Raw genomic sequence first — 27,131 nt, 5'->3', positions numbered from 1 at the left:
CAGGCCCTGGGCTCTGTCCCCAGCACTGCACAGACAAACACAAACGTACCCAAGAAACTGGATTTACTGGTTGCCGAGAACATCAACTAATGGGAAAGCAGGGCTGCAGGGCTGATTTCGGTCCTGATCTATATAGATTTGTGTGTTTTGACATATAGACTCTCACGGTGCAGCCCAGGCTGGTCTGGAACTCATAATGCTTTGCTTCCGGCCTGTGGTGTGTAGCTCGTCATGATGGGAGTGTGTGACTGGGGACACTGGTCACTTCATGGTTATTGGGGTGGGCAGGGATCTATAGAATTGGAATTTTTAAACATTTTCACTTTATGTGAAATTTTTTAATGTAAGAAACCTTTGAGACGTGCGTAAATTAGGACTTTGTGATCAGAGATTGTCTGGGACTATTAGGTAGACCCAAAGTGTAATCGGATGGATCCTCAGGAGAAATGGGTGGAGGAGGCAGGTCCACACACACAGATGTGAAGACAGATGTGGGAAGCAAACACTACAGAAATGGGGACGCAAAGGGACACAAGCAGCCATGGGGAGCTGGAAGAGGTGGGGAGCAGACTTCTCTGAAGCTTGGGGAAGCAGCTGAAAACAGCTTTGTTCCAGCCCAGCCATGCTGATTCTGAGCTTCTGGTGAGATGGCTCGGCAGGTGAAAGCAACCGACCTTTCGAGCCTGACAACCTGAGTTGCATCCTTGGAATCTACATGATAGAAGCAGAGAACTTGACTCCCAAAAGTAGTCCTCTGACATGCACGTACACACGTGCACACTCACTCAAGTTGTGTGTGTGCACACACAAATGCAGGTGTGTGCCTGTGCACACACAGACAGGAACAGAATTACAAAAAAATAAACTTACCTTGATTAGGCTAGTCTGTGGCAATCTGCTACAGCAGTCATAGGAAATCAGCACAAAGGTCATGTCTTGAAGGTCACAATCAACTGTGGTTGTAGGTTCAGGTTTCAAACTCAGGGCACCAATTCACCTCTGTGAGCCCAGCACTGGACTCATTATACACAATATAAACAGAAATGAACTATTAACCAACAAAAGAAGGGACACAGTCTCCAAACTCCATCAATAGCAAGGTACGGAATTGATTGTCTGGAATGCAAACACTAGACTTGCACTTTAGAAGTTCATCCCCCCACTCACTTTGCAGCAGAATTAGGTCACCATTGCATCACCGCCAAGAACGTGCGCACTTAAACAGGAAGACGCAATTTGCACAGAGAGTGCACTTGGCAGCAATCTCAGGCTCTTGTAGCCATCAAAGAAACGGGAGTCGCTTATCTTTTCAAAGGGTTTGTTCCCTCCCATTGGGAGTCTCTTCTTAACTTTTTTCAAAGAAAATGAGGGCTGGGGTTTCCTTCAGAAGCACAAAGTTGGCTTCTCACACTATGCCAGGCTCTGGGCTCGGTCCCCAGCACTGCACAGACACAAGGGTGTGCAAGATGGACTGGTTGCCAAGGAAGCCAATTAGTGGGAAAGTCGGAATGTAGGACTGAGTTTAGTCCTGATCTATATTTAACTAGATTTGTGTGTTTTGACCCATGGTCTTACTATGCAGCCCAGGCTGGTCTTGAACTCAATACCCTCCTGTCTAGACCTTTGAAGTACTGATATTTCAGATATGCCTTGACATGTTTGGGTGTGTGGCATGTGTGTGTGTGTGTGTGTGTGTGTGCGCGCGCGCGTGCGCGCGCGCGCGCGCGTGCCTATGTATGCTTGTCTAGGGCCTCACTCTGCAGTGCTAGTTTCTGAGACAGGGTATCATGTAACCCAGGCTAGCTTCGAGCTCGTTATGTCTGAGGATGAACTTCAGCTATGCATCTAACCCCTCCAGCTCCACCCAGAGCTGGCATTACAGGTGTGTGACACTACACTTGCCCATAACTAGCTTTTTTTGTTTTTTGAGACAGGGTTTCTCTGTGGCTTTGGAGCCTATCCTGGAACTAGCTCTTGTAGACCAGGCTGGCCTTGAACTCACAGAGATCCACCTGCCTCTGCTTCCCAAGTACTGGGATTAAAAGGTGTGTGCCACCACTGCCCAGCAAATTTTTCTTTAAATTCTTAATATCCCCACTCTGCCTCTGTCTCACTTTTATCTGTCTGTCTCCACCACCTTTCTCTGGTACCCAGGACCTCCTGCTTGCCTAGGCGAGCACTGTGGTACTGAGAAACACACCCAGCCCTGCATCCCTCCCACTTACCAACATGTGTTTGTTGCATTTATTCTCTTTAAGCCCTTTCCGACCTTTCTTGATTTTGCATTTCAGTATAATGCAAAGGTTTAAGACACAGGGGTCACTACAGGAGGGTGGTTCTACATCAAATATTATTTGCATCCTAGGATTTTGGACATGAAACAGTAAGCTTGGACTTACTGTTTGAGTGATAAATGCCCCTGTGGGCTCATATGTTTGAATGCTTAGCTCCCAGTTGGTGGAAGTGTTTGAGAAGGATTATGAGGAGGTGTGTCCAGGACATTTTTCTTTCTGCCTCAGTACTTGTGGATCAGACGTGAGCTCTCACTGCTGTTCCAGTGCTATGCCTGCCTGCTGCCATGTTCCTAGCCATGATGGTCATGGACTAACCCTGCGAAACTGTAAGCAAGCCTCCACCTAAATGATTTCTTTGTAAGTTGTGTTGGACCGGGAAATTGTGGCAAAGGCAGGCAGATCTCTGTGAGTTCAAGGTCAACCTGGTCTACCAAGTGAGTTCTAGGACAGGCTCCAGAGTACACTGGGAAACCCTGTCTCAAAAAAAAAAAAAAGAAAAAAAAAAAGAAAAGAAGAGGAGGAAGAAAGGGGGAGAAAAATAAAATGCAAGAGGTTATACAAACATGTAGACAGGAAGGTGTGGATATGAGCAAAGTACAGCCGTATGTTTTATATATATCTGAAAATGTCATAATGAAACCCAGTGCTTTGTATTTGTAAGATGTAATAACAATTAAGGCACCCGGCCTGTAATTCCTAGGCTCCTAAGACAGAAACAGGGGATCCTGAAGCAAATTAGCTAGCCAGACCATATTGGCAAGTTTTGGGTTCCACTGCCTCAATAAGTAAGATGGAGAGCCATCCAATAAGACTGCTGTCAACCTCAGGTCTCCTCATGTGTGCTTATACATATGCATGTGTACACACAAACACACGGAAACATGTATACATGCATATACATGAGTGTATATTATACAGATACAGAAAAAGAAAAAAGGAGCTAGACATGTGGTGTTCACTTTTATTCCCAGGAACCTGTGAAGCAGAGGCAGGCAGATTTCTGTGAGTTCGAGGCCAGCCTGGTCTACATGGCAAGTTCCAGAACAGCTATGGCTACATAGTGAGACCGTATCTAAAGAGAGAGAGAGACAGGGAGGGAGAGGAAGGAAGGTAAGCAAGGAGGGAGGGAGGGAGAGAAAACAAGAGAGAGGGGAGAGAGAGAGAGAGAGAGAGAGAGAGAGAGAGAGAGAGAGAGAGCAGAGACTAGGTAACCAGAAGCACTTACAACCACTCGTCTTTGTCTCTTGTGTCTGATGGACACAGGCACACATTTGTTACCTGTTACCAAGAGTCTTAAGTTAGGACAATGTTGAAACGCCTCTGTCCTGCCACAGTGCAGTGTGTTTGCTGTTTCCTGCCCTTCCCTCAGTGGCAAGTTCTCGAACATGCTTAGCTCTCAACAAAACAGCATAAATAATTTAAGCCGCTATAAAGTGATACCCAATACAAAACTGCCTGCTAGCAACCATCAAAGTCACAAGCCCTCTGCCCACCCTGGAGTCCCAGGGGGTTTGGAAATGACTGAAACAAGGCTCCTGCTATGTTTCTTTATTCTTTATGACAAAAATACTCCAAAGAGTAGCTTAGAGCCGCAGATCCCTTGCTTAGTACTTGTGGAGCTTTGGGTTTTACCCCCAGTACCCAAAGTCAAAACAAATCAAAAAAACAAACTAGCTCCTTCTATTTCTCATGCTATTTTAACACACAGCATCACCCCTCCTCCCATTGAGAAATGGTTTGTGTTCCCCATCTTTGAAACTAAGGCAGCCTGTGACTGCAGCTGATTGAGGTCGTGGAGGTCACTGCAGGTCTGTTGGTTGAGAGCCAGGTGTAAGGAGGCCTTCAAGACCTCTCCAGCCCCAGCTCCTATTAGACCACAAACACATAGTTCCCTCAGTGAGAGCTTCCTGAGCTCAGTCAACTCAAACCATAGCTTATGGTGACAAAAAGCACAGTTGCTGGTTTAACTGACAAAATTTAGGTGATTTGTTTAAGAATGAGACTTAGGTCTGTAGAACTGGGCAATAAAACCTAATGCAGGTGACACTGGCTTGGGACTGAGAGGCAAAGACAGGTACACTGAAGCTTGTTTTGTTTGGGTTTGGCTATTTTGAGACAGGGTCTCAGGTAGCTCCAAATGGCTCTGAAATCCTTATATAACAGAGACTGTCCTTGAAGGCCTGCTCCTTCAGCCTCCACCTCATAACAGGTGAGATTCCAGACATAAGCTGTCCAATGCTTAGCTTCTAAAGCTGATATTATTTATCTTTCGTTTTCTTTCCTTTTTTTATTTTTTATTTATTTATTTTTTTTACGTGGTCCCATGTAGCCCAGGCTGGTCTCATCTTGAACTTGCTATGTAGACAAAGATGACCTTTACCAATCCTCCTGCACTCACTCCTGGTGTGTTCGGACTAAGGGTGTTTGCTTCCTTGTTCATTGCACACACTCATTGTAGTCAGAAGCCTGCAATCTAATCGCTTTCTGTCATTCCAAGAGCTATTGGCCCCAAATTATGTCTTCAGTCCAGACTTTGCTATACTGCAGACAGATGTCTAAAAGACTTTCCACTTTCTTCTCTTTTCTGGTTTTTCAAGACAAGATTTCTCCATGTAGCCCTGGCTGTCCTGGAACTCACTCTTGTAGACCAGGTTGGCCTTGAACTCAACAGAGATCGGCCTGCCTCTACCCTCTGAGTGCTGGAACTAAAGGAGTGTGCCGCCACCGCCCGGCTGGAGTTTCTACTTTCTACCTCAGGCCTGAAATCTGTGCTTCATTCAGTGTCCCCATCATTGTCCTTGATGTCCTTCGTAGTCACATGGCTTTCTTTCTGACCCCAGTGTACTTCCTCCAGTCATTCACAAATCTCAACTCCCTACCTAAACGTACCCCAGAACCCAGCCTCTCTCCTGGGTCCACTCCAACTGCTTTGCTCTGAGTCATTCGCGGTTGGCTAGCTCCTGGATTATGCTCAGAGCGTCACAAATGCACACGTTATCCTCTTCTCTTTTCTAATAATAGCTGCTGGGAGGGGAGGCCTAAGATGCAGCTCAGTCTAGTTTAGCCTATGAGAAGCCTGGGATTTGATCCCCAGCACCGCACAGACCATCTTTCAACTCACATTTGAGAGGTGGAGGCAGCAGGATAAGGATTCCCAGCTGAGTAGTGAGTTTGGGGCCAACACAGACTACTCAAGACCATTTTAAACAAACGACATTTAGAAAACAACAAAAAGCTCCGTTTAGGTGGGGTACATTACCTACGATTTCATTTCAGAATAGGAAAAGCTTGTTGGCTATAAAAAATAAAGGGGAGCTGGAGAGATGGCTCAGTGACTAAGAATGTGTGTTGTTCTTCCAGAGGACCCTGGTTGATTCCCAGCATCCACGTCAGGTGGCTTACAACTGCCAGAAGCTCCAGATCCAGGGGAATCCTGAGACCTTTCTATCTTCCATGGGCACCTACATGCATGAAATCCACATAAACTCACGAAGACACACCCATTTACATAAACAAGAAGTAAATAAATATTTGAAAATAGTAAGGGAGACTGTTTGACCTAAGTGCTAAGATCTTCGGGTTTGTATGAAGTCATGGATGCTGGGCATGGTATCGTGAGCCTTTAATCCCAGCACAAACCCACCTGGTGAGTTCCGGGACAGCCAGTGCTGTTAAAAAAAAAAAAAAAAAAAAAAAAAGCAGCAGCAGTAGCTCCAGGTAGTTTTTGTCAACCCAGAGCTTGGCTCACTCAGCCTACTTCACCCTGCAGGGCAGAAGTCAATTCTTAGCTGTTGAGCCATCTCTCAATCTTCTTGCATTTGACACAAGCCATGAGGGAGGCCAGCCTGGCCTACATAGCGAGTTCCAGGCCAGCCTGTGCTATAGAGGAAGACTGTCTCAAAAACAAACACAAAAAGAGACCATTAGGCCGAGGTTTGACCTCAAGGCCAAAGCCCCTTCCATAATGCTCTGCCTTCTATTTCTTTGGGCATTGGGAACTCTTGTGAATATAGACTATTCTAAAGCATCCCACCCTGTGGCAGGATGGTGACGATACCAGGGGGAGGAAGGCAGATGGTCTAGATTCATGTCTCAGTCTCATCACACCATCTCCTAACTACGACTTTTGAGGATTAAATGAGTTACTAGTACATGTAAGGGTGGTCTGCACACCGAACATATTCAAGACGGCCTATCACTAGCCGTCAGTTCCAGATGAGTCCCCGTAGTCCAGCGCTGGCTGATTCAATGCTGCACTCGGTTCCTCAGTGAAAAACTTGTTAAGGGCTGGAGTTGGCTCAGTACGAGCTCCTCTTACAGAGAACCCTGGTGTGGTCCCTAACACCCAGGCAGCTCCAGAGGATCCTACGCCCTCTTCAGGCTCCTATGGGCACTGCACACATGTAGTGCAGGCAGTACACATACACATGAAGACTAATGTATCTTTTAAAAACTTAGCCAGAAGGTGCTCAAGTCACTTTAGGGGACGACTCAAACAGCGGGGAATTCACTATTCAGCATGCCAGGGCCAAAGCAAACAAGAGGGGCTAGGGATGCCACTCAGCTGGGTGGCAAGTGCCTACCTAGCACGTATGTGTCCTGAGTGGGAGCTTCGGCATCACCTGGAAGGCAGAAAAGAGGTATTCTACCCAGTCCCCTTTAGAATCCCCACACTGGTGACTCACAAAATGAGCCCCATGTATTCTTCCTCCTTTTTCTCAAGGGCTTCCCTTCTTCTGACAGGATGCAGGCGCTTCGTTTTGGACAATCTTCCTTTCAACCCAGAACTACTTTGAAATATTTTGGATCATATAACCTATAATTAGTAGACTGAAGGCAAACAATGAGATTCTATAAAACTTTACGGACTCCAAGAATAAAGGAGAAAAAAAAAAAAAAAAAAAAAAAAACAGCACCCCCTGAGCCAAGGAGACTGGTTACATCCTTGCCCCACCTCCTGTAACATTGATGGGACCAAAACAGCACCTCCTAGAGGTGGAAAGGAGACAAGCAATCCACAACTGTGAAACCAACATCAGGCATGGTGCTAATAAACACACTTACTTGTGGATAATAGGCCTCGGAAAAAGCAAACAGAATAGAATCACCTTAATGGTGGGATCATGGGTAATTTTCTTTTGTTTATTTGTATTGTCTAACTAATGAATTTTTTAAGACATTGGAGATTGACCCAGATGTTCACACATGCTCAGCAGATCTCTTCTGAGCTACATCCTCACCCAAATTGTGTATTTGGAATAGGGGAGGGAAACGTGAGTCCAATGTGCCCAAGAGAGGTAGACATCAAGGCAGTGAGTGGCATGCACCCTCAAGCCAGGACACCTGCTAGGCGACAATGGACAAGGTACCTAATCTCTCTGCAGCACTATTCTGACCTATTGAAAACAGCAAAACAAACCAGAAAAGACAGGGAGTTCTATCTACCTGAGGCTGTCACTATAAATACAAAGGCTTTTGCACAGTGGCACAGGGCCTGATGTGCAGGAATGCCACCTAAGTGCCCCCTGTGGCTGCTGGCATTACCACCCATGCTGGTACGAGGGACTCTGCAGACTGGAGTACTAATGGGATAGGTGGGACCTGATTAGGAATGTTGGTCACAGAGATCTCTGAAGTAACAGAAGAGACAGGCATGCCCTTCAAACCAGCAGAGGGAGAGTCAAGTGCCAAATCCAGGTGATGAGGATGACAAAGTGTTATTTTAGAGTAAACATTTTTACATGTATTTATTGTCTGTATGGTAGGGATGCACATGACATGCGCGCCCAACTTGTCTCTTGCTTGTCCTCATTCCGCCCATGGCGGCCAGGAGATGTCTGGTCCCTGGAACTAGAGTTCCAGGCAGTGTGAGCTGTAGGTGCTGGGAACTAAACCAGGGTCCCTCTGTAAGAGTTAACAAATGATTCTCTAACTGCTAAGCCATCTCTTCAGACTCCTAATTTTTGGTTTTTCGAGACAGGTTTCTCTGTAGCTTTGGAGCCTGTCCTGGAACTCACTCTGTAGACCAGGCTGGCCTCGAACTCAGGGATCCTCCCACCTCTTCCATGGGAGTCCTGAGACTGAAAGTGTGGGCCACCACACCCAACCTGTCCCCACCCATTTCCTTTCACAAAAAGATGACGCACAGAGGACTCCTTCCGAATGGGCATCACCGTTTATTGGAGTTTGTGTTGGGAACTGAACAGAGCACATTGTGGAGAAGAGGAGAAAGGGAGAGAAAAGAAGTATGTTTCTAAAGATTTCATTTCTTAAAACACTTTATGGTTTCAAATCTTTTTTTACCCCAAAGGAAATTGAAAGAATTCAAGTATGTCGAATAGGGAGCAGTAATACAAAGGGTGTCTGCCCGCGTGCGCCGGTGTGGTAGCATTTGTCCAGGCATGTAAACAAGTAGACAGATCTCCACATTTCTTGTAATCCCCCCACCCTTTTTTTTTTTTTTTTTTTTTTTTTTACTTTGGTAAGGCCAAACCCCAAAAGGACACAGCATACAAATGAACCCAAGGTTGAGGAATCTCTTTACCCTCAGAGGATAATGGTATAGTTTTGGAATTGTCACAAAGGATGAAAAAACAAAAACAAAGCACAGCCCTCACCTCCCCAAACCCCACCAGTCAAACAAGTCCCGATCGTTCAGCCATCCTGTCGCTGCACCTGTTCCTCAGGATCTTAATCCAGGGCTCGGTAGAAGGGCCAGGGCTCTCTTCATTGCATTTATAATTCAAAAAAAAAGTTTCAAAGGGCTATTTGAAAAGAAAAAAAAGCTGAAATTCAAATTCTGAAAATATCTTGCCTTTTTTATTAATCATGTCATCTAACACCAATTAAAAAAACAGGTATGTGAATATGATATAAAAATACGATCCCAAGATTAACACTTTGTTGCAGGCACAGTTATCTCACAGAATACATGTTTGGAGGGCCGGGAAAGGAGTCTGGTTCTGTTTCTCTTTAAAAAACCCACAGCAGTGCAAGGAGGGTGAGGAAGGGGGAGATTCTTTAGCAGCAAAATGTCCGAGTTCTCTAGTCACATGGAGAAAAAACAAAAGGAAACGAAAGCTCAGGGATGCTGCCCAGACCCACCGCTGTCATCACAGACTTCCGTTGCCACAGCCCCAGGTTGTGACGGGCGAAGGACGGGCTTTACTACACAGGCAATCGTAAAACTCGTCCCTCAAGCTTTTGAATGTTTGTCACTTAAATATATGTACAGCAATCAGGCTCCTCTTCTCATCGTGTCCCTCAGATCTCTACTGTTTGGTCACTCGGGGTGGGCTCTCAGGATCTGGCCACATCTGGTTGCAGGTTTGAGCAGCAGCTTCGAGGTGGATGCTGCTTCGGCCTGGCTGGCTGGCTGGCTGGCTGGCTGGCGTGGCTGGCGTGGCTGTTTCTAGCAGAGACATGCGACAGGGACAGCTTAGTGGTCGCTGCTCTGCTTCTCTCTCATCCATGCTTGAATCTGTTCCTTCAGCTCTGGCACTGAGGGAGAAAAGACAGGGATTAATGGCCCAGACGAGCAGGCTCTTCGGCTTGTAGTTAGAAAGAAAAGGCCATTCATTCCCTCTGCACACTGAGGACTGTGGAAGAAACAGTCACAGAGAGGGCAGCATTTACAGCAAAAGCGAGCTGAGTGCTTTGTGTCTTTTCCATAAAAAGAGCTTAAACTGGGTACTTTCTGGATTCAATGTCCCTGTTTTTGATGGTGGTGCTAGGGACTGAACCTGGGGACGTATACATGCTAGCAAGTACCTGGGATTAGAGGTCCCAGGGAACCAGGCTTGCCCCCAGTCTCCCTTGTGGTCTGCTGCACTCACTGGCACTGGCATCAGCACTGCAAGGCAGGCTGAGGCCCCTACCTGGTTCCAGCATGTTCTCAGTCAACATCTGGCGGTTGAAGGGGTCAGTGGGGGAGTTGAGCAGATGCCGCAGGATGATGGATCGGTCCATTATGGTGCCAGAGGGCAGTCTCACTGGGTCAGTCATCAGGGTGTCCATCAGAGGGTCTGAGAAGACAAAGCAGAGCAAACTAACCCAACAGTGGAGGCTAATACTAAGGAAGGCACTATTTCTACCAGTGAGAGAGCTGCGGAACAGCCCCTCAGGCCCCGGCATGGGGGAGGGGGAGCAGCTCACGGTGAAAGCATACACCTTGCTTTCTGCCACTGCTGCTGCAAGGAGAAAATGGCAAAAATGGACAGCCAGGCAGCAGGCCCCTGAGACGGGACCCTTTGCCTGAGAACACAGGCTTTTCCCTTTACAGAGGTAGAGCTCCTTTAAAGTCTTCATAATTACCTGGTGAAATCACACCAAGGATGCTCATCCTTTTAATCTACAACATGAGCTAAAATTTGTAAACATAGTTTTAGAAAACTCTCAAGAAACACCTATAGCACACCATCAAACAATCAACACAGGCAGTGCCTTGTTGTGGCTTTCAAGGATAATGGCTTCCTTATCTGTTTGAATGTTTGGTCCCCAGTTAGAACTGTTTGGAAAGGATGAGGAAGTGTGTCACTGGAGTGAGACCTGAGGTTTCAGAACCCCATGCCAAGCCTAGCTGTGCTCTCTGGCTGGCTGGCAGCGTGTCTTGATAGAAGCTATCAGCCTCATGCCTGCGCACCTGCCGCTATGCTTCCTGCCATATTGATCATGAATAAACCTCTAAAACTGTAAGTAAGGCCCCAATTAAACACTTTCTTTTACAAGAGTTACCTTGAGGTCAGGCAGTGGTAACACACACCTTTAATCCTAGCACTCAGGAGGCAGGGGGGGTCTCTTAAGAGTTCGAGGCCAGCCTGGTCTACACAGTGAGTTCTAGGACAGCCAGGTCTGCACAGAGAAACCCTGCCTTGAAAAAAAAAAAAAAAAAAAGATTGCCTTGGTCACAGTGTCCCTTCACAGCAGTAGAACAGTGACTAAGACATCCCTCTTGACGTCACACACTTCAAATTATACCAACGATGTGAGCACAAGCACACAAACTTGCCTCTAAACTCATCCGGGGCATCGCTGTAGTCAATTTCTGCCCGTGCATTCTTGGCCACTATCTCCTCCACTTTCTCAGCAAGAAGCTTAAACTTCTCTATTGCAATGGTGGATTTGATCCCTGCCTTCCGCATCTTTGAAATGACTTCTTCAAACAGTTCCTTGCTGTAGGATCTCTGCAGAAGAGGAAAGCTCAGGTGAGATGAAAATATACATGACGAGAAAAATGTCCAAGTATTATCCATATGATCTTTTGCTCCTAAAAATCATAATTATAAATTCTATAATCATTTCTTTCCCTTACACAATGTGCCGTGTGCAAGGGTGTATTGAATATAGTTAAAAATGCATAGAGATAGAATGACATGTGCCAACTGTCCAAGGTCATCTATGGAGAAGGCTGCAGGACCCAGAAAAGGGGAATTTTAAGACTCGGGGATCTAGCAAGCATTTACTTTAAAATTTAGCCACTAAAGAGAAAGAAACCTAATTTATTTCAATCTTTGTGGGGCACTGTGGCCCAGAAGCCCATGAAACAGGATAAACTCCAGTTTTTTCACATAATGGTGAGCCCAGATAAAATCAAACACAGGCTCTGCCCATGACTGCTCATACATAGGGGGTTGGTTGCTTCTGTTCACTGTCCATCCTCTAGGCTCACTTAAGCCTGGCACGGTGGCTGTCACTCAAGGGGCTGGAATGGAGCATGGGAATGAGGTTTAGCCTGGGCTAGATGGTGAGGCCTATCTCAACAGATCACACTACCATACAAACAAAAAAAACAGAAAAACCATATCCACCAAGCACAATAGCATACCGGTCACTGAATCCAAAACTGTTTAATGCCAGATTTTCTACAGCACTGAACCACTCCAATGAGCAGGGGAGGGACAAGGGCCTGGGAGCATTTGTAACATTTGTAAGGGAGCGGAAAGGTGGGCAATCACCCAACCAACCTGGACATGAATTCAGGAAAATTCCTAACCTGCCCACGCCAGATTCCTCGGTGTGAAATGACACTGACTTACCTCTGAGGGACCCAGTGTGTATATAATACCGACACCACAAAACATACAAGAAGAGCATGTTTTACAGTGGCTATTTGCTGACTTAGGACAGGACACAAATCAAAAAGGCAAATGGGTCCCCCTGATACCCTAGACCATGACCGCAATCTCTAATCACACAGGGCAACCATCGAATGGAGAACCAAACCAAGTCCTACCATCAAGTAGATAAATGTCCATGACTTTGTTCAACTGATAACTCCACCATCCTTCCCTGGCCTGTGAGACTTAGCGAGGACACAGGAAGGAGCTGTGTGCCAGACAACCCGATACCATCTGCCCCGGATGGCCTTCCCTACTCCTCAGTGAAGAGCAATGGGCCAGCCTGGCTTACAGGGGCTTCTGCTTCCCTGGGGTGGGGTGTGTGTGTCCTGAACCTACTGCCTGTCCTGGAGCTGAGCAGGGTCCACACTGCCCCTCCCTATGGACTCATGTCCTAGCTGCACTCCTCTCCAGTACTGGACTGAAACTCTTCCTATTTCCTCTCTGTCTCTGATTCTCACAGGGATCTACCTACCTGTGCCTCCTGAGTGCTGCATTTGTAAAGCTTCTGTTTCTAAGTGACTACACATGATCCCTTACCCTCGCGCACCACACCTGTGATCCCAGCACCAGGGAAGCAGCCAGCTTCACAGAGACACCATGTCTCAAAACAAGAGAACAACAAAAAGCATCAACACATGCCAATTACAGTGCAAGAAGGCCATTATTAAAAAAAAGAAAGAAAGGGGAAAAAAAGGCAGTGTGTGGTAGCATACACATGTGATTCCAGCGCCCAGAAGGCCGACACTGGAGGATCTTGGGTTGAAACCCAACCTGTCTCAAAACCGTAGGAAAATGGAAGTGTGTACAATTGTTGTATTCTGTCTGACATTACCCCTTTGGATTAGATATAGGAGAGAACTCTTTAGAATGTGTAAGGATGGGGAACATGGTATGTATTGTACTGGGATATTTTATGTGCGCCAAGATAGACTTGGGAACCAGCATCCCAGCTTCTGGGCCTTTAGATAGGAAGGGAGAATATGGGATGGACACGGGGCTAGACTGCTAGCCGTATGGCCCCCTCTACGCCATGCTGTCCTTGCTTTAAAGCAAAGCATCGGGTAGAAACTGTATCACAGAGTTCTATGACATGAAATGAATGGAACATGAGGAGCTGTCAGAAGTGATGCACAGCTAATAAAAAGGAGCTACTACTACATGGACGATGTCCCAGACGTCAGGAGTTCAAGGCCAGCCTAGTCTACATGAGACCTTACTTCAAAAGATGTGGGATAAAACAGCAGCAGGACCAGGGGCTACGGAGGGAAGGAGCCCTTTGCTCCCTGTTTCAGGACAACCCAGACTAATGACTAGGATGAGGCTTTGCACTTCGAGGTGCTCCACCACTACATTCCCAGCTCAATTTTATTTTCAGAGATGGTTTCATAAAGTTCAGGTTAGCCTTGAACTTGTGACCATCCTGCTTCTAGCCTCCAGGGGAGCCCCTTTTGTGACGACCGTGACATCACAGAGGGAAGGTGTGGAGAATAGTATGACCTGTACTGGTGGCTGATCTGACCCCTGAGTCTTGGGATGAAGGAGCAGGAGTGATGTGAACATCAGTGGGCTTTGGCCGGAAGGCACGCTCATGGCAGCAGTACCAGGGAAGACTGCATTTCCCGAGAAATGCAAACAGTGCTTGGAGACTCAATCTATTTGGGGCCAACTCTGCTCTTTTCTCCCAAAGAAGCAGCCAGTTCATTTCCTCCTGGACCAGAGGTGCTCCTTTGCTTCATTCACCGTCACTGTGCCAAAAATGTCTGAAACGGAAACTTAGATTCCTGCACAGCTCAGTGACAGGATGAGGCCCCTGTGAAGGGCCTCACTTAGCACTCACCTGGTCATCAGCAATGGCTTTAGCGAAGCGAGCACAGTCCAGCTGCAAGTAAATATCTGTTAGTTGGTCCAACAGCTTCTTTGGCTCAAAACCGTACTTCTCTGGGTTTTCTACCTTCAGGTCCCGGCACTTGGGTCCACACAGCTGCTGCAGGTTAAAGTTCAGCATGGCTGCTAATCGGGGTCCAAGTTCCTAGGAAATGACAGGTAATAGGACAGGTGAATCTGCTGAGAATGCTGGGGACCAGAAACTCCCATCTCAGTGGAGGAACAGGAAATCAGCTGGTTTAGTCCTCCAAGAATCTCTTGAATGTGCTGAGCAGCATAAGCTAAAGGAAACTAGCATTGTAATCAAACCTTTTTTCCACTACTATTTTCTTACCTTAAAACCCTCGTAACGAAATGGTATAAACTGCATAGAGATGAATGCCCATGAAAGTCTTCTGTAAAGATATATACTTTTTTAAAAAGAGGTATTTTATTTTTTATGTGCACATTTGTCTGTGTGAGGGTGTCAGATCACCTAAAATGGAGAGCTGCCATGTGGGTGCTGGCATGTGGGTGAACCTGGGTCTTCTGAAAGAGCAGTCAGTGCTACTAACCACCTAGCCCCCTCTCCAGCCCAAGATACATACTTTTTCAAAAATAATTTAAATTTAACTTATTTTATGTGCATCTGTGTAAAGGTGTCAGATTCCCTAGAATTAGAGTTACAGAGAATTGTGAGCTGCCATGTGGGTGCTGGGAACTGAACCTGGGTCCTCTGGAAGAGCAGCCAGTGCTCTTAACCACTGAGTTGTCTCTCTGGCCCCAAGATACACACTTTAATTATAAGCATCACTCCAGATTCACCCAGAGAGGTAAAGGAAGGAAGATGACTCACAATTCTGTCACTCTGCACTTATGAAGCATTACTTCACACATGTTACTGTAAATTTCAAAAGTCCCCCACATTCAAGTATATGCCATTCTTATTTATTTCTGAAGAGAGACCCAGAAGGAGGAGGTGATGTTTGTCAAGATCTAGTCAGTGTGATGAATTAAACAGCCACAAAATCAAGACAAAAGAGCACAAGAGAGCCACAGGGCAACGGTGTGGGCTTCCGAGCTCAGAGAATAGCTGCTGTGGGTCAGAGCGTAAACACTGACCAAGAAAGAGTCTTTAAATAAGGGGGTTCTCATGAAATGACTGGATTCCCACAAATCTGATAGACACACAGCTCTGCAGAGCCTCTTGGTCTACAAAGCACAGCTACAGTCCAGTGTGGAGCAGCCGGGACTGAAGCTGACAGAGCTACAATCCAGTGTGGAGCAGCCGGGACTGAAGCTGACAGAGCTACAATCCAGTGTGGAGCAGCCGGGACTGAAGGGATCAGAGCGGTTAGAGTTGCTGGGGTTCCCTTGCTATAGGAAGTGCCAGTAAAGAAGGCAGAAACGAAGGCTGAAGAGATGGCTTAGCTGTTAACACTTGGTGCTCTTAAAAAGGACAGAAATTTGGTTCCCAACACTCGCATCAGGGAATGCAAAACTGCCAGTAACTCCAGCTGCAGGGGCTCTGACACCATCTTCTGACCTCCAAAGGCACTGGCACACACTGACCCTACCATATCCACACGTAAGTAAAAATAAATCTTAAAAAAGAGAGAAGAGTGGGCAAAACACTATCTCTGGCCAACTCCAGTCACCAAGTTTTGTTTTAATGTGGTCATTCTTTTGTAAATAAAAAACTATTGGAAAACAGCCAGGCTTGTTTATGTCCAGGCTGTTAGCATGAGCATAGCTAGAAAGTTGTCCAAGACAAGCAGTCTGCAGCATCTTTAGAGGACTTACTCTCTGGCCTTTGTAGGAAATGCTAGGAAATCCCCTTTGACACCCTGGAGGGAAAAGCAGGTATGTGGACCTTGAGCTGTTTCTCCCCTGCTACTGTATTGAAATCTGCTTATCAGGAGACAGGAAAAGACCCAGGTTGCAGGCTGCAGACAGGCCTCTGTGTGACAGTGCCTCTGCTGGAGGCAACAGTGAGTCATGTGACAGAACTGGAGGAAATACACAGCAGAGCTTCACATGTGCAAACAGCCGCTGACAGACCTCGGCTCCCTCTTGACTTGCCGTCTCCCCTTGGACTGCCACACACAAAGCACTGCAGCTTCTCACTGGGGCGGTCAAAGCAAGCAGGTCTCTCAGGTTATCATGCTAAGTTTCAACATCAGTAACAGGACGCAGTCTGGGCAATAAGGTCGAACACTGAGCCTGCTGTTAACCTCCCGGAAGCGTCAATCACAGCTTTCAGCTTCCTCAATGTTACAGAGCCACTTTAAAAGCAGCAAAGACCTTTCCCCAATCATTCTCAGTGTCCTCCAAATTGGAATTTGTTACCTTACACTTTTCCAATGCATAGAACACAGAAATCAATAACAATCAAATTGTGTCACAAATCCATAATCCAGATGTGCTGTGTAAACAGAAAACAGAAAGCCATCTACAGTGAGCATTTCAGATTACATGCCAAGGGGCTTCATTTCAGATGGGTAGAGTACCATGTCATGTGTCTCAACTGATATACCTGGGAACAAAATGAGAAAGAATTTCACTACTGACCACTGTGGTTAAAATGAACGACTGTGCTGAGCCCTAGGGGCTGCGTGTGTTGCAACACAGATAACACGAGAACCCCAGTTTCTACTCACTGGCCTGAGGAACGGCTTCTGGACTTGCTTGGTGAGGAGATGGAACATGTCAACGGTTTCAGTCGCCAGGGCGAGATAAGAACGTGAAACACGCTCATCCTGAGCAAGCTGAGACTGCCGGGCCTGCTGCTGATCCTAGGAAACATCAAACAGTCGCCAAAGAAATCTCAGTATCAGCCACCCACTTGTAAAAATGCCAAGCGCAAAGAAAAGCTTGGCTGCAGTGTGATAAAGCCACACTGGGAAGATGACCACACCAGCACATTGTCCTGACAGACTTCCAGGACACACCCGGGACCTGACGAATGCTAAGCACAGGCCCGACCACTGACTGACCTAGACCCCCAGCCCGGCCCATTCCTGACCTCCCATGAGAACAACCACATTTAGTTCCAAGTAGGACGAGTTAGATTATCATAGTACCCGACCCACATACTAGAGCTAGAGAGAGGGGTTCAGTACTCTTAAAACAACTTTCACTTAGTCATCAACATCAACAAAAAATACAGCCAGGAGGTGGTGGCGCATGTGGGAGGCAGAAGCAGGTGTATCTCTGTGAGTTCAAGGTTAGCCTGTTTCAGAAAATGAGAGTGAGTGGGGAGGGAGGGTGGGAGAGTGGGAGGGAGGGAGGAGGGAGGGAGGAGAGTGGGAGGAGGGAGGGAGGTGGGAGGAAGGGAGGGGAGGGAGGGAGGGAGGAAGAGAGGAAGGACAAGGAGGAGAAAGGCGAGAGGCAGACACTGGGCTTGGAGAAATGGCAAAGTTAAGAACACCAGATGCTCTTGCAGAGGACCCCGGTTGAATTCCCAGCACGTGCACAGTGGCTTATAACCCCCTGTAACTCTGGTTCAGGGATTTGAGGTCTTCTGGCCTCCACAGGGACCACGTATGTGTGTGGTGCAAGCTAGCACATGCAGGTAAACAGTCACACATGTAAGTGCCTGCAGATGGGACTCTGCACCACCAGGCTGCTGGCTGTACCATAAACCACCAGCGTGCCCACCTATGGCACCACCCTCCCCTCCATTCTCCACAGGCTGGCAAAGGAGACAATTAACAGCTTGACACATGGGAAAGTCAACAGGCAATGAAGGCTTTGCACCCCACTAAGACTTATCATCGTTTGAGACAGGGTCTCATGTGACACAGGCTAGCCACCAAAGAGCTACACGGCTAAGGAAGACTTTGAAGTTCTCAACTACTGCCTCCAGCACTCTATTGCTGGGAGTATATGCGCACACCACTATACCCAGATCAGCAGACTTGTGTGTGTGTTCACATGTGTAGGGAAAGCATGTCAAGGCCAGAGGATATCTGTAGGTCTTGTTCCTGGGTTATCCCATCACACACACTTAAAAAAAAAAAAAAAGTTTCTTTCACTGGCTTGGAACTTACCAAGTAGACAAGGCTAACTGGCCAGCAAGCCAAGGGTCTCACTGTCTTTACCTCCTAAGCAGCAGAATTACAACTGTGTACCACCAGACCCAGCGTCCATGCCTTTTTTTGTTCCCAAGGGGCGGGGCGGGGCAAACAGCTGGAGAGCTGCTATGGCCAGTGAGCACCCTTGGCACGGGTGCTACAATCCGTGCCTGGTAGAGACTCTGCAGTAAGGCTTGGGAACTGCCCATTTCTCCATGGTCTAGAATGAGCCTATTGAGAAACGGCTGCACCAGGAAGAGGACAAGGATAGCCAGAGTGCAATGTCCTCAATGTGAGTCTGAGTGCCACATTCTTCATTTGTAAATACTTTGTGGTCTCTAATGCAGGCCGAGTCTGGGGCAAGACACACAGACAGACAAGGAAAATTAAGGAAACACTTATTCTGGAACCTGCAAGATGCCTGAAACACTAACACAACTGATCACACAAAATCATTTATAGACACTAGTGCTCTAGACATAAGGCATCTCAAAAACTATTCTTGCTTAGGGCCAGAATGTGGGTGGCCTTGAGTATAACTGTGTTAGAACTCACTCCTCTTGAATCCCAAATCTAAGCAGTGGACGTCACAAAACCACCTCGGTTACATTTACAAAAGGAAATCTTTTTAAGATGAAAGAAATAAACAAAACAGTCATCCATCCATCATCCGTCCATCAATACATTTTATTTATTTTTAATGTGTGTGAGTGTTTAGCCTGCAGGTTTGTCAGTGTACCGTGTGTATACATGCCTGGTACCCATGAGGCCAAGAGAGGGTGTCAGATCCCCTGATACTGGAGTTTTGACAGACAGTTGTAGGTGCCACATGGGAATCACACTTGAGTCATCTCTCCAGCCATTGGCTCATGTATTTTTACTTAAATTTTAAACATTACACTTTATGCTTTGCACATTACACACTGTAACTTAAGCTACAGAAACACAAACACACTCCATTTTAAAAAACATCCAGGGTTAAAGGCTAGGCTCACGGGCAAAGTACAGACGCAAGCAGGGTGGTGGTAGCCCATGGTGAGGCGGGTCTCTGAGTTCGAGGCCAGCCTGACAGAGTGTGCTCCAGGACAGCCAGGGCTACACAAAGAAACAAACAAAACAAACCACCCTAGCCCACCCCCCACACACGGAAAGGCTGAATCATGGAGGTTTGGAGACAAGTGTTGTCGGAGGTCACAGAAGCCTGGGCTCACAGCACTGAAGGAAGAGGGAACAGCAAGTGTGAAGAGAAACAGCAGAGAGGCCAGAGTAGGAGTGGAGTGAGTGGAGGTGAGCATTTTAGCAGGTAAGGGCAGAAACAAGCATGCCCTGTAGGATCCCGGGACCTCAGTGAGAAGCGAGTCCAGCTTTGCTATACCCACTAGCAGGCGCAGAGGCTGGGAGCCCAAGAGTGCACTGCAATAATGCAGGCAAGACAGAATGCCGACCTGGAGGTGGTAGAAAGGCCGCTCACCCCTATTGACCTTCCTGCCTCTATAATCTGAGTATTGCACTTAGGGGGCATACAACCACACCCAGTTTATAGGCTGCTAGGGTTTGAGCCCAGAGCTTCATGGATGCAGGACAAACACTCTGCCAATGAAAGCTTTAGCCACAGAGACAAAAAGACAGCCACCAGATGGGGAGAGGGCACAGCAGAATCAAGGACAACCTGGCAACTGGTAGAATGAAGCTGCGCTTTATTATGGTTGTTGACTGTGACTCAGAGGAGATTTAAAGGACAAGGCAGACAAATCATCATGAAGACAGTTATAGGACCATCAAAAGGCAAAGCACCACTCAGAGGTCGGTAGGCAGATGCACTCTCAGCCACGGAGCTATATTTTGCAGTCTTTAAAATACAGATATTTAAAGCCCTGGGAAAGATGAGATCACCTGGCAGTGATTTCAAGCAGAGACATCAGAGAATGTGCAGCAGTTATGTATGGCTGTACGAGGGGGGTAGGTGTGTGAGGAGTGGGAGGAGGGGGGTAGGTGTGTGAGGAAGGGGTGGGTGTGTGAGGAGGGGGGTAGGTGTGTGAGGAGGGGGTAGGTGTGTGTGAGGAGTGGGGGGTGGGTGTGAGGAGGGGGGTAGGTGTGTGAGGAGGGGGGGTAGGTGTGTGCATGTGTGCATGGGGGTGTTGGGGTGTGATGACGACAGACAGGCTAGCCCGGACAGACACCCCACTGGTGTTAATGAACACAGTGTCAGGCACAGTTTCTTGTTATAGAGCTTGCTATAACATCAGACATCATGGCTTCAACACACTTCAGCATCCCACTGGTACCTCACTGAGAAACACTACCCAGGGGCAAACACTGAGAACAAACAAAGGACTGAGCTCTGAAGCTACCATTGCTCAGAAGCTAGGGGATGAGGAAGTGGAAGGCAGCTAGCAACCTCAGGGTCAAGGGTCAAGGAAAAGCTTGTGAAAAGATACCTTAGAGATCATTTGTACTTTAAAAAAAAAAATCCTTTAAGAGAAGAATCAATAGTATTTACTTGTTGCCTCAAATACACGCACTGACTTGGACAAAGTGAATGTACTTCAGGCCCAGAGTCCAACCTCTAAGAAATTAGCCAGTCTCCACTCAACACCATGGGAGGAGGGCTTGCAAGCACTGAAAAGAGGGAGGCAGGGACTGTGCAGGACACTAGCTAGGGACAGCCACCATTCAGCAGGGTTTGGACAGAGTGGGAGTAGCCTAACAAATAAATTAAGGACAGGATGCATGATGTTTGGGAAGACCCATGAAAAACTACAACACTGTACACCAAGGGCCAGGTTTGTCCTGGGCTACTGCTTATAGTGTCCCAGCAGGCCACAGACCCAGACCACCTTAACACAAGAGCTGAGGCTCTTTAGGCTTTGCCTTGTCTGGTTCCTCAGCATGGTTTCAACAGTCTGGAGACTGACTGGAGGGTGGGACTACAAGAATCCCCTGGGGTCTCACTAGGAAGGTATGGGGCAGTAGGCCTGTGTAGATTCTATCTCCCCGCCCCCAGCGAAATGGGAGCAAAATAGCTGAAGAGCATTTAGAAATGAACCAGGAGTCAATGGGCAGGAGACACACAGTGGGACAACACATGGTCCAATGGAAAAAGTGCATTGTCTCAACAGCGTCAGAGGCAAGGGCTGTGGGGACATGGATAGAGGGGACAACAGGCATTCATAGACCCACAGACAGAACCCCATGGAAGGAACAAGATGTGAAATTCCCATCAGAGCTGCAGGGATGCTTGTGATGAAAACCTTCCCTAAACTGGGGTGACTGCACACACCTTTAATACTGGCCATCAGAGGGCGGGCAAGGGCACTTCTGTGAGTTCCAGACCAACCAGGAACCAGGGTCACATAGCAAGACCTCACTTTAAGAGAGACAGAGACACAGACACAGAGGTTTCCTTAAATGTCCTTCAGTGTCCTACAGTGAAGATGCTGCTGACTCTACTACAGGGCGTCAAAACTGTCACTGTGAGCTCAGGCCCCACAGGTCTCTCAAAGGGGCAGAACCCCATGGAAAGTGGCTTTGACTCTGAGCCAATCCAGCTATGACATTCTCAGGAGTTGTCAGGGCCTACTAGGTGTCAGAGAAGGGCAGTGTATTGTCACTGGTAGAGCATGAATTTCTTACAGAACCTGGCAACTAGGCCTTTTTTCTAATAGTAACCGAATGTGAATGAAAGCAAAGATCAATAGAAAGGAAAAGGCTCCAAGAGAATCCTAGGAGATTCTCAGATATGTACAGAAGCCCGAAACAAGGCCAATTTGCCTAGCAGACAGAAGCCTGGAGGTTTATTTCCTGGCTACCACACAAGTCAAAAGCCATAATGTATATAATTAAACATTCCTCTACACAGACCTTTAAATGAAAAGGCAGGGAAGTGTCCATAGTACTTTGGGAAAGGCTCCTCATTTCTTGGATTTAAGATTTTATTTTATTTTAAAAATATTTTGGTGTGAGTTTTAGAATCTAGAATGTCCCCTCAGGGTAAGCTTGTGTCCTACTGCTGAGTTTAGCTTCACCCTTTGATAGTATATACTGACACATATGAGTCTGTGTGTGCCTCTGTTTATGTGCATTTCCTGTGGCAGGAGTCCCAGGGGGCCAGCTCCTCGGAAGTGACTTAAAGGCAGCTGTGAGCTGCCTGATGAAGGTGCTGGGAACTGAACCTGGGTCTTCTGGAAGAGCAGTGAGTACTCTGCCTTTGCTCCACTTTTCCACACCAGATTACTTTTGACAATGAGAGTCTGGCTTTGAAGAAAGGCCTGATAGCCAGTCTTAGTACAGTAGGGAACATCCTTGCCTGAAATTCAAGCAGAGAGTGAACTTTTTTGGGGGGACAGAACTGGGGCTCAAATGCAGGAGGACCTAAGGCATGCTAGACAAACACCGTATCACTGAGCCACAGCCTCCACCCAATTCTCAGCTTCTGATAAACATCTTTAAGAGGTTTGTCTCCTATCTTAACCCTGAAAAGTTACTTCATAGCAGCCTGCAGGCAGGAATGCCCCAGCCTTGAGTCAGATCCAGTGTCTGCAGGCAGCCCTGTAGCTGCAACCCAGGAGCTAGTCCCCAGTCAGACCACAGCGCTGTGTGAGCACCGCAGCCGCGCTCACCCGAGGCAGCTGGTCCCCAGTCAGACCGCAGCGCTGTGTGAGCGCCGCAGCCGCGCTCACCCGAGGCAGCTGGTCCCCAGTCAGACCGCAGCGCTGTGTGAGCGCCGCAGCCGCGCTCACCCGAGGCAGCTGGTCCCCAGTCAGACCGCAGCGCTGTGTGAGCGCCGCAGCCGCGCTCACCCGAGGCAGCTGGTCCCACTGCTCTTTGTTCTTCATCTCCTCTTGCACCTCATGGATCCGCTTCAGTGACTCCAGACTTTCATCCAGCAAGAAGGTCGTGTCATTTATCAGCATATTGATATAGCGAACGAACTGCTTCCCGGAACTGAAAGGGCAATGAGACACGGTGTGGTTACACATTTGGTTGGTCAATGAGAAAGTGAGCCTCCACCAAGTACCAACAGATCGCCCAGGGGACTGTAGATCTTGGCGCAGACACTAGTTTAAGGACTCCTTAGATTTTGGTTGCTGTTCTTTTGCTTTGTTTTGTGAAGGGTTTACACAGCCCAGGCTGATCTCAAACTACTTTCCTGCCTCAGCATCACAAAGCTAGGACATCAGACACGGGCCAAGCTCCAGCCCTACTATTCTTTTAATTGACTGTGATCAGCTCCTTCTAGTGGCATGCCAGGCCAGCCCCGTGTGGCTAGTATGAACCAACTGCTAGATATTCCACATTCTGAGCTGATTTCCTTGGCAGTTTATATTTGGCAACAATTTATATAGTTACACTGTGGAAAAGTAGCAAATGTTGAGATTGCTCCTGCTGGAGGGGCTCCCAGCACAGCACTGGCTCGCTAGTGGAGGGCACACTCTTCCATGTTGGAAAGGGAATGAGCTTGACTCTGTGTGACAAAGCCAGCACAATTACCCAAACACAGAAGACAAGAAAGTACTGGTAAAGTTATTCCTTCTCACAAAGAAGATTCACTGAAGAAAAATAGGTCCTGTAACACTGATGTAGGAAGACAGCAACTCATTCCATAGAAGCCAAAGCTTCATGTCCAAGGAGACCCTGTCAACTACACTGTAATGAAGGGACTTACTGATGAGCCGCAATAGCCAGGCCTACCTGTTAAATTCTGAAACTGACAGATTCATGGCAAAGAGAAGCCCCAACTGCGCTTAGGGGTAGAAAACACACGGCAGCTCATGAAGTGTTATTAACACGGCTTGCCACAGGAGCACACCAAATGAACATTACTGGCAACCTTAACCTAAGTGCTTCTAAATCTTGTTTCTCAACATTTCTGGGTCAATCTGACAATGTCATTTAACAGCACCACCTCACATGTGAGTTTCCCCTGACCATTCCCTCATGTCAGTCATGCCTAGAGTTGACAACTGTAAGTAAGCAGGCAATCACAGAAGTGGCCACACAGAGCAGCTCCTTGCGGGAGCTGAAACCAAGAAAACAGCCACAGGAACCTCTGAGAAAGCTTCTAGCAGTTTCCCACCTGTCATTTGCCAGAGACCAAGCTGTGCCATCAGGGCCCAATACTCACTTGAACTCCTCCATGAAAGTGCCATGGTGAGCAATGTTTTGCCAAAGGCTCTTAAAAATAGTGCTGATGTGATAACGAATGGTGAACTTATCATAGAACTCACTGGTGGCTCCAGTGTGCTCGACATCTGAGGAGGGAAGACAAAGGGAACCAAATCAGACACATGTCCTGTCTGACTTCCACGAGGACAATGACAGGAAGAGCTGGTGAAATGCTGCCTGTGTCTCATACGGGAGGCATAGGAGAAATTATGACTTCATCTTCTCTCCTCCTCTTCTTTTTAAAAGACTGGGTGTCACTAGTTAGCCCTGGACAACCTGGAAGCCACAGAGAGTCACTTCCCTCTGCCTCCCAGAGTGCTTGGATTAAAGTATACCTCTCCTCCAATAACCCGATTTTAAAGACCAAGGTTTCATGATCAAAGTCTGCAATGGATACAACATCTGTAAGAGTGTGAGAGAGTCAGCATCACTGGGACATTATCAACAATGGTAAATGCTAATTTATCACGTCTTCGCCCCATTTAAAGCTGCTGGTTTAAGGAAACTCCATAGCAGGTTCATATGTGTATCTCTAGGCAGAAAACAAACAAACAAACAAACAAAAAAACAGGCAATATTTTCTATGTACTTATTACATGTCTATTATTTTGGACATGTTTATATCAGACACATTTTCCAAGCAGACTCTAAAGTAGAGAGAGGTACAGTGACTGCCCACATGGCTCATGTCATTGGTACCCCCGTCACAGAAGACAGTGAAAACCAAACCTGGTTATGCAAATGGCTAATTATCATAAGCATGAAAAACTACATTAGGATTAACAAAGACATAAAAGGGAAATTAAAACGAGCTACCTTTTGAAGCATTGCTTATTGGCAGACATAAAAAAAAAAATAAGACTGGCTGGGTGATGGTCGCACAAGCCTTTAATCCCAGCACTCAATGACACCCAAGACTGTAATAATAATGTTAACCTTGAATCAGGGAGAAGCCAGTGACTAACTAACCAGAATTAGACATAGAGAAGCCAGGAATATGGACAGAGAAGACACACAGGAAGGAGTGGAGAGGGGCCAGGCTGGTCTACAGAGCAAGTTACAGAACAGCAAGAGCTGTAACACAGAGAAACCCTGTTTCAATAAACAAAAACAAGCAAAAGATAATAGTAAGGCTGAAAAGAGGTGGGTGTTGGGAAAACGGGCACACTGCACATTCTGGAGGAAACAAAGTGACACAAACTTTCTGGAGACAATTTGGGAGCAGGTGTGGTGGCACACGCCTGTAACCCTGCACTGAGAGGCAGGAAGGTCAGGAGCTCAAAGCCAGCTTCTGTTACACAGCAGTTTGGAGGCCAGTCTGGGTACATGAGACTGTGTCAACTCTAACAACAACTTTGCAAACTTTAGCACAATTAGTATACTTTCCACTGGCCTCTGACTCTACTGCACAAAACATTCACAGGTTTTTACAAAGACCGACTTCCAAGCATGCCCAACAAAAAACTACATCTATTTTTACTTTTACAATGATGGGGATTGAACCCAGGGTGTTGAGATGCTGGGTAACTGCTCTACTAATGCACACAAATACTGTTTCTGACTAGAAAAAAATTAAGAATCTAAGTGTCTAAAGAGACAACATTACACACAATGGCTGAAAAGCAGAGATTACAAAAACAAACGTACAGCTTGGGTATAACAACAGCTTTTTAAAAGTGACTGGGGGCCAACAAGATGGTTCAGTAAGAAGTGCTCACCACCAAGTCTGAAAACCAGAGTTCAATCCTCAGGACCCATATGCTGGGAGGACAGAAATGAACATGCAATTTGTCCTCTGACCTCCATTCATGCAACACAGACACCCCAAAATTAAAACATACAGCACATCTGTAGTGAAGTTATTACACAGACTCTACGTACATACATAATGTAGGACTTTTAAATCCTGCTTGATAAATGTCTTTGCCTTGCTGGGGGTTGAATCCAGAGCCTGGTACAGATCACACCAACCCTGCCTTTCTTCCTATTTTCTGTATTTTCCAAAGTCTGTATTTTGCAGGAGGAAAACCAGTTTTTTAATGATAAAGGAAAAGGACTAAGATAACCCTCCCATGCTAAGATCTGAAAGTATTTATGTAGACTCATTAAGCCAACTCTTCTCTGGATGAACCAAGTGCCACTTTATTATGGGAAAGTGAGAATGAAGGTGCCAGCAGTGACTCAAGCAAAGCTAGCAAAAGACAGAAAACTGGAGGCCAGCACAGCTACACTGTCATCTAAAGCCGCCCCATTCTGGGCTGCGTTCCAGACACACCCCAAGCTAAGCTACTGTTGTTAGCTCACTGCATACCAGTTCCATCTCTCCCAACACTTACGTCTTATTTCTCCTAATGTTTCCTCAAAAATTTCTCTACCCTGGTTCTAATGACCAAGGCTTAGTCCTTAAATGGACTTGACCCTTGCTAACCTCACAAGCCCTGCCCTGTCTGAGCAAGGCTTCTTTTTTTCATCAAGACAGGGTGGTCTAACTATGTAGCTCTGGCGGTCCTGGAACTCTCTCTGTAGACCAGGCTGGCCAGGAACACAGAGATCCTCCTGCCTCCTGAGTCTGGGATTAAAGGCGTGCGCCACCATGTCTAGCTTAAGCACGCATT

The 27,131-nt window shown here is 46.9% G+C and overlaps 1 protein-coding gene across 5 annotated transcripts in view; it reads right to left on the bottom strand.

Annotated features, from left to right (window-relative positions):
- Window positions 1-8,447: 8,447 nt before the first annotated feature.
- Window positions 8,448-27,131, bottom strand: part of Ube4b (ubiquitination factor E4B) — a 115,083-nt gene continuing 96,399 nt past the window's right edge. For 3 of the 5 annotated variants that reach the window (XM_027398262.2, XM_027398264.2, XM_027398263.2), the window contains 7 exons: window positions 24,476-24,602; window positions 23,151-23,295; window positions 16,936-17,070; window positions 14,250-14,441; window positions 11,302-11,476; window positions 10,172-10,318; window positions 9,649-9,794 (listed from right to left, as the gene is read on the bottom strand). In XM_027398262.2, coding sequence (XP_027254063.1) covers window positions 9,733-9,794; window positions 10,172-10,318; window positions 11,302-11,476; window positions 14,250-14,441; window positions 16,936-17,070; window positions 23,151-23,295; window positions 24,476-24,602 — 983 coding nt within the window. In that variant the 3' untranslated portion in view covers window positions 9,649-9,732. Of the gene's footprint in view, window positions 9,795-10,171; window positions 10,319-11,301; window positions 11,477-14,249; window positions 14,442-16,624; window positions 16,812-16,935; window positions 17,071-23,150; window positions 23,296-24,475; window positions 24,603-27,131 lie in introns of those variants that run through there. The other 2 variants (XM_035439411.1, XM_035439412.1) reach the window with 2 other exon arrangements.

This window comes from Cricetulus griseus, chromosome 2 (assembly GCF_003668045.3).
Source record: "Cricetulus griseus strain 17A/GY chromosome 2, alternate assembly CriGri-PICRH-1.0, whole genome shotgun sequence".
Classification (NCBI taxonomy): Eukaryota; Metazoa; Chordata; class Mammalia; order Rodentia; family Cricetidae; genus Cricetulus; species Cricetulus griseus.
This window is presented reverse-complemented; position numbering and strand designations above follow the sequence as displayed.